We start from the raw sequence: 8305 nt of genomic DNA on the forward strand, positions 1-8305 counted from the left end.
AGCCGCATTAGCTATTTATCTTGAAAAAACTAAACAAAGAAAACGAAACATTTTGCTTAGTTTCCACAATATGGTTGTTGTTTTACATCCCTGCACTACACCACTTCAGTCAAGATTTGCAGTACGCCCAGAAAAGATGTGAATCCACGAAATTTAGAGTGTTCTCCCGTTGAGTTACTGTTTAGAGAGGCTGATTATAGGGGCCCGCGCTACCGCAGCTGACCACTGCGAGCCTGTGCGAGGTTCTTTTGGCGCTGTCACGCTTCCAAAAATAAAAAATGGCGGAGGCTGCTGGGCGCTGATGTTGCAATGGGGCAATATGGAGCTTTCAGTTCTTTCCATAAAAGTTCTTTGCTGTTAGTCTCTCAAGCCACACTGTCTCTTCTACATACGGTGAATAGAGATCCAAAGTCAGCGCCTACTTCCTGCTTCAAACAAAACAAAAAAAACACTGCATGTTTTACTTCCGGGGAGGTCAAGGAAAAGGTAGGAAAAGGAGTTAGACAATATATCGAAATATCGCAATATTCAATATATCGCAATACTAGCATATCGTGACTCAAGTATCGTATTGTGGGCATCTGGTGATTCCCACCCCTAATAAGCATATATATATATATATACCGTAAATTCCGGACTATAAGCCGCGGCTTTTTCCCCGTTTTTTGGGCTTTTTTGGCCCCTGCGGCTTATAGTCCGGTGCGGCTTATCTATGGATTTAAAAAAAAAAAAAAAAAAAAAAATCTCTCTTTTTTAGCACTCTTTCTAACTATAAATCCACTTCTGTTTTAATTTCCTCTCTTGCCCTCTTTTCACCACACCGCGGACACTGTGTGCACTGTAAAAAAAAACACAGGTGGTGTTGTGTTATGTTGTTTTGTTGAAATGTTAATAAATGGGAGCTTCCTCAAACAGCCATCTCTTTCCCGACAATCCCCTCTGTGCATGAACCCTTACATATGGTAATTAAACATTAAAACACAATAAAAAAAATAAAAAAATAAAATAAAATACCATTAAAACACCCGCGGCTTATAGTCCGGTGCGGCTTATATATGTAACAAACAGGCAATTTTGCAGGTGCGGCTTATACTCCGGTGCGGCTTATAGTGCGGAATTTACGGTATATATATATATATATATATTAGGGCTGGGACTCGATTAAAAAAATGAATCTAATTAATTAGAGGCTTTGCGATTAATTAATCGAAATTAATCGAAATTAATCGCATTTTAATCGCATATCAAATCGCATACGAGAAGCAACATTTTTCAAATCTAATGGTTTTTGGTATATGAGTGAATCAATGAATAGAATAGACATATACTATGTGTAACAAAATCTTGTTTATTTTCTATAAAGCGAGTACACAGACCAACAGCTGAGTGCAATTTTTAACATAAAGTGCAGCAATTTTAGGAATATGTTAGTGGTTTTTGAGATCACAATATCCACAAGGCTCAAACTCAGAGATTCAGGTAGCCTATTCAAGCACTTTTGGGACCATTTGTAGACAAAACTGAAAACTGATAGGCAAACTCTTTCTTGCACAATTTGCACACAACTGTGCTCCTATACACGGTTCCATCGGCGAGTTTTTTATAGCTATACTTCCCATCCACCGGGCCAAGCAATGCGTTTTCATCTGCTAATTCCAGAGCCCACAGCGCTGTTGTTGTCGTCTGACTGACGTCACTCTTTGCACGTTGTGCATCGGTATCATCGGTATGCCTGGAACTCATCAACTGAGAAACGTTCCGAGTGCAAAAATAAAGGTGCGATTAAAATGCGTTAATTTTTTTAACGCGTTAATTACGATTAATTAATCGCTGAAAAATTAACGCGTTAAAAAAATTAACGCATTTTAATCGCACCTTTATTTTTGCACTCAGAAAAATAAAGTCCCAGCCCTAATATATATATATATATATATATATATATATATATATATACACGGTATATATATAGTCTAACCCTGCCCGATATAACAAACTAAACCATTTCCCTCAGTTATTATGTACAAGGCTTTCTTTGCGTTTTGCTACCTGTGTTCGGAGGAAGCGCAGTTTGAAGGTGTTGGGCTGGACTCTGGTCAGAGACATCACACCGCTCTCCAGCCTATCAGAATACATCGTCCCGGCCAATAGATTGCCATGGCCGTCCAATGAGCCAATGGTATGCGAGGTCTGGGGGTCATCCCCTGTACCTGCAGGTGAAATGACACAATGAATGAGTTGTTCCAGGAAGTAGGTACAGTAGGTAGGAAAGCAAGTCAGTAAGCGAGTAATGCCTACCCCACACTACAGGATTTTCAAATCCTTGAAGATTATAAAAATCTTGAGAGCCCACACACTACAGGACAGAGAGAGCCGATTTTTTAACATTTCAATCTTGGGACACACACACAATCGCGTCTGTTCAAACGCAACCCCACACACTAGAAGATTATGCCGACGATTCACCTTGGAAGCAGGGCTCGACGTTAACTTTTAAAATGAATCTTGACGAGGAAACGTGTGGAGCTTTTATACACTGTGTGGTTTTCTGCTCGCGGAAGTCTTGAAAACTCCACTTTGTCCGCCCAGCCGCGTCCATTCGGGGTGTAGGCCTACTGTGCACGGCCAGGCGAAAACCGTCTGCACAGGTGCCTTGTGGAGGGGCGTGTCTGCTGATTTGACTCACTTTTCCGTGCGGACACTCGCCGATCTAAGCGCTTGTTGTAGGCTACATGCTTTGCAGTAGGCCTATAGCATTAGTTTTCCGTCCCGTTCAAAGACGCACGGGTATTTCACCTCGATGACAATTTCCTAGTTCTTTGTTTCTGTGCGGGGCTGCGGGCGGACGCGGACCAGATTATTTTGCGAAAAACTGTATGGAAACGCAGCTACTACTGGCTCTCTGCTCAAGATGCAATCGCCTGTCGGGTTGTAAATATCTAACATGTTAGATATGCCCGATTCACAATCGGGAAGAGGCAGTCTTCCCGATTGTGAATCTTTGAACCCCACACACTACAGGATAATTTGGGAAGATTATCTGCCCGACGCGCATCAAATCGGGAGCACCCCCGAGAAAATCGGGAGGGGGGAATCTTGGCCATAATCTTGCAAATTATCCTGTAGTGTGGGGTAGGCATAAGATGCAGAACTATTATTATTTAACATTATTAACATTTTATTGTTTTAATGTTGTATTGTTTTCTTCTTTCTTTAATTGACAGACTGTATCAAATATTTCCATTGTGTATCCAGACATTGCATATATGAACTCTCAAGATGACCTATGCATTGTTGTTTACTCTTGATATACTGTCACAGAATTTTGTTTTGAAAAGAGTATATAAAAAAAGGAAAGACAAAACCACAACAGCCACAACAACAAAAACAAAAAACAAACGGGGAGTAGACCTTTCCTTCTACATTCATCGTTGATCCAAGAAAATAAAATCTGGCCTAATGGGCGTTACATATTGAACCCAGTATTCCCATCTTGAGGTAAATTGTTCTAATCTATGGTTGACGAATGCAGTTCGTTTTTCCACCTTGTAGATATCCATCTTAATATTCATCCATTCTTTCAAATTAGGGCTTTCCTGTGACAACCACTTCCTGGTGAGAGCTTTTTTACCAGCTACCAGCAGTATATTGATCAAATATATGTCTTCCTTCAACCAGTCTTCAGGTATATATCCAAAATACATTATTTTAATAATTAATACAGTTTATGTTGTATTGTTTTCAATAACACATGCATAAAATGAAGTTGTGATGGTGTTGCTGAAATGGCAGTAAAATGTTCAGGAACGTTCATTTATGCACAAATTTGCTCTTTTCACGATTTATGAATAAGGCCTGTTGTGAATTGGGTTTGGCGATAGTTTGTCATTTTTAAAAAGTGGGTCCCTAGAAAAAAGTTCGGGAACCACTGGGCTACACACAGTCTGCTCACTCATGGCTCGAAATGCCCGAGGACCAGAGTTAGCTGCAGCGGAGGAGGAGGAGCTGAGATGGTCGCTGCTGACCGCTCCTCTGTGTGTGTGTGTGTGCGTGCGTGTGTGTGTGTGTGTGTGTGTGTGTGAGGGGAGGAGCGCAATTTATGCGCCCACCTTTGTGAAACTCAGACAGCAGTCTGAGGAGAGGGAGAGAGAGCAAGAGAAGAGAAATCATGCCGGCGGCTTTTAAACAACGCGTGACCATTTATACTCGATGTTCACGATATAGTCATTTAATGCATCTGATCCCACGTGGAACAAGCAGCGATCGAGTATATTCGATAGGGCTGTCACTTTTCATTCGAAATTCGAATTCAACTTCGAATGTGGGGGAGGAGGGCATGTTCGAATGTATAATTGACTGTTCGATTTTTTTTTTTTATTATTAATTCTTTTTTTTCTTTAATGAACCAAAATTAACCAACTGCTGCTTGCTGGTAATGTTAATCCCATGTCAGAAAAAGTCTCCAGATTTGTCGCGTTAGTCTCTTCTGAGAAAGATTGTCTCCAGGGTCTGAAAAGTTGTCTCGAGTTGGATGCAGCCAAGTTTGTGAGGCAGTGTTGTGACTGTGAGCATCCAAGCTAACACGTCGGGCTGATGCCCGGTGGCCTGGCCTTGATTTTTTTTTTTTTTTTTTTTTTTTAATTAACCAAAAAACTTCGAATATATTTGAACGATTTGCGGACAATTAAAGTTCGTTCGAACTTTATTTTGGGAAAAAGTGACAGCCCTAATATTCGATATATCGCCCACCCCTACATTATAGTAGTGAGATTAGTGCTGAAACGATTGATTAATCAATTAGTCAATTGACAATCAATTTGATTGATTTATCTGAAACAGTATCTAAACCCCCCGTTTGTTTTGGCCCACCATGGATTTGACAACAACAAGATCGTGGTTAATATAACAACCAGGCAGAGGCAGTGGCGGGCTCATTTTTAAAGCTAGCATGATGGTTCAAATACTATGAACCTAGAAGACCTAAGACATCGATTGCTGCCAACCATGTCAACCTACATTAGCATGTCAGGGAGGGGGAAGGATAATGCTCCAAATACGGCCAGATTTTGGTGAGGGGAAAAATTGGCATGGCCATTTTCAAAGGGGTCCATTGACCTCTCCCCTCAAGATATCTGAATGAGAATGGAACTTCTAATAACATTTTTTTTTTGGATAATTTTTTTTAGATTTAGAATGTAAACTGTCTATACAATAATACATTTTAATGTAATGTAATTTCACATCAACATTTATTTTTGGCCCATGTCCCTCCATCCAGATACATTTTTGGTCCAGAGGAAAGAATTTGGGCACCTCTGATCTAAACCAGGAGGAGGAGGAGAAGGAGAAGGAGAAGGAGAAGAAGAAACAATTATTTATATTATTAATAATAATAATATCATGTGTTAACCAAATGTACCAGGTAGTGATGTGTGCTCCCAGGACACGCCCAACCGGCCCCCCTGGGGGAGATGGGTGATGTTGGTCACATGACAGGCCAGCTCTGTGGGCTCAGCCGTCACCTGGGGGTTCAGGGTGGGGTCAAGGGTCAACGAAAAGCTGGGCTCTGCAGGAGAGAGAGAGGATTCAAATTCAAATTCAAAACATCTATCTTTTCCAAAAGAAATTGGTTACTGATGAAGAAGATGATAGTAGCAGTGTTGGGGGTAACTCATTACAAAAGTAACATATTACATGTAATATATTACTTTTAACAGTAACTCAGTAATATGACTTATTACCAATAGGATTTCAGTAATATTATACCAGTTACATGGTCAAGTAAGTTACAGAAGTTACAAATTGAGTTTATTTTTTATTTTTATCAAAGCATATATTTAAATAAAGATACACAATAATTTCCTATTTAGGGGTTCAAGCCCCGAAAGGGCTGAAACCCTATTGTTTTTGTGCTGGTTTATTATTTGTGTTGTGTGTTGTTGTTGTTCATCTGCCCCGACGCAAATTCCCGTGAGTTGGTAAATGGCAGAGACATGAAATTTGGCACAATGACATATATTCGTGGCTAGTTTCAGCACAAGAAATATTTTTCGAATCGGCCTGAAGGTGGCGCTATAATTGAAGGTTTTCCCTTAAAGGCCATAACTTCCACAACGTTTGTCGGATTTTCAAGCATTTTTTTCCCAGATGTTCAGGTGAACCTGCACTACAAATTTGCCTCAAGGACCCTCAAGGTCCGTCTGGAAGATTTTTGAGATATTTTGAAAAGTTTGGGAAACACATTTTTGACATCTCCTCCTAGACCGTTTGACCGATTTTTGAAATCTACTTTCGTTTCGGAGATATTCATCATTAAAGTTGTGAGAGGGCGTGGCCTCTCAGCTAAATTGTCATAACTTCATGACTGATTAACGACTCTTCACGAAACTTGCTGGAGATGTTCGGAGATCATCACAGACTATGTGTGTAAAATTCTGTGCAATTCGACCAAAAGGGGGTGCCATAAACGCCAGAAATGGGCGTGGCCTACCACAAAAAAGGCCGTAACTCTGCACCTGTTTGTCCAATGATCACAAAAGTATGCAGATATATCAAGGAGGATGTCCTAGTCAAAATCAGAAGTTTTGTCATCATTGGTGAAAGTGGGCGAGGTCGATGGTGTAAGCATGTAATAACGGTAAATCAAGTCCATTCGCATAATCATTTGCAAACTTCTCAGCCTCATCTGGAATGACATTTCTGACATGCTATTTCGCAATTTGACCAAAAGGGGGCGCCGCAGATGTAAAAAAAAAGTGGGCGTGGCCTAACACAAAATATGCCATAACTTCACACCCCTTTGTAACTCCCACGCTGTTTCTCCAATTTTCAAGCAACTTTTTTCCACATGTTCACCTGAACGTGCTTTACAAATTTGTCTCAAGGACTATTAGGTGTTCAATTTGCGCAAGGCTTGAACCCCTGCCATTGCTGCTTGCGGCTATATTTAAATTGTGTGGTTTTATGCAAATAACCACTACAGATGACAATAACAAAGGGAAAGGGTCACATTTCGAATTTTGGATGGTTTACACTGACTTCAAGGTGGTTGAAATTATTTTTCAGGATGGTTCTGGGGCGGCGATGTCATTCTGCTGCTGCTGTTATTTTGGTAAAAGTAATGCAAAAGTAGAGTAATAAGCAACGAGTTACTCTACACAGAAAGTAATATTGTAAAGTAACTTTCAAATGACTTTCAAATTAAAGTAACTAGTAATATGTAGTATATTACATTTTGAAAGTAACTTGCCCAACACTGTCCAGTTAGTGATCACGCAGCTTGCGCGATCACTGGATTACGGACGAATAGCCCGGCGGAGCTGCAGCTCTGTGGGAAAAGCCTGGTCTCGTGCAGTCTTGCGCGAGCTGCGTAAAATCAAAGATGGCACCACCCAAAATGCCAAACGGAGACCGCAAATGACTGGGCGATGTCACACACACACTCCATCCATCTCTTTTACTGTCTATGCATATATCGGTATCGGCAATCTGCCAAAAGAGTTGGAAAATATCGGCATAATCAGATATCGGCCAAAAACCCAATATGGGTGCATCGCTAGAACCTGGAGAAATTAATCCCAGTGGGGCTTCAGATTCAGTGGACACTGCCAGGTTCTGTCCCTTATAGGGTTGTCAAAAGTTAGCGATATAGTATCGAAAAGTATCAATACCAAAAATTTGACAGGGATACAATAGTCATTTGCAACAGTATTGATGATAGCAGCAGTGCATTCTCTTAATGAAAAATCAAACCGTACTACTGGTTTTCCCCTCCTTGTCATAGTTGCTTCAACAAGCTAAAAGTGTTGTAATAGGCTGATGACTAGAGCAGGGGTAATCTGCTGTGTAAGTAAGTTTTTAATGAGTTTTATCAGGCCTATATTATGATGTCCGTCCATCTGTCTTCCTGCTATCGAAAATGGTATTGAGTATCAATATTTCCCTGGGCACCGGTATAGACCCTTTTCACGGGGGCCATTTTGTGTCGAAAAGGCAGAATAAACACAGGTGCAAGCAAAACACTAATGAGGGTTTCCAAATTCCAATCACGGAAGTTTGAAACCCTCATTAGTGTTTGGCTTGCACCTGTGTTCACCCTGCCTTTTTGACACAAAATGGCCCCCGTGAGAAGGGCCTATTGTTACAGTCACCCCTCTTGGCTCATCTAGGATAGGTATTTATGGTAAATGTATTGGCTGTCCGTCAAAGGAGGTGACGTCCGCTCGTAGAACGGAAGCCTTGTCGTCTATATACAGTCACGAGGACAGCCCTTCTCTCTGTGTGCCCCAAGATAGCGGTCATCTGCCGC

At 40.9% G+C, this 8305-nt stretch overlaps 2 protein-coding genes across 4 annotated transcripts in view; one reads left to right on the forward strand and one right to left on the reverse strand.

Moving 5' to 3' along the window:
- LOC310774159 (uncharacterized protein) overlaps positions 1-8305 on the forward strand; it is a 794006-nt gene that overhangs the window by 377547 nt on the left and 408154 nt on the right. The gene's annotated exons all lie outside the window — the stretch shown is intronic.
- The window catches only part of LOC310774384 (prostaglandin F2 receptor negative regulator-like), a 185148-nt gene that overhangs the window by 77741 nt on the left and 99102 nt on the right, over positions 1-8305 (reverse strand). Inside the window, exons 6-7 of the mRNA XM_083634446.1 lie at positions 5417-5563; positions 2047-2207 (exon numbers count right to left, since the gene is read on the reverse strand). Coding sequence (XP_083490572.1) covers positions 2047-2207; positions 5417-5563 — 308 coding nt within the window. The remainder of the gene's footprint in view (positions 1-2046; positions 2208-5416; positions 5564-8305) is intronic.

Source organism: Poromitra crassiceps (assembly GCF_964638095.1).
Source record: "Poromitra crassiceps genome assembly, chromosome: 3".
Classification (NCBI taxonomy): domain Eukaryota; kingdom Metazoa; phylum Chordata; class Actinopteri; order Beryciformes; family Melamphaidae; genus Poromitra; species Poromitra crassiceps.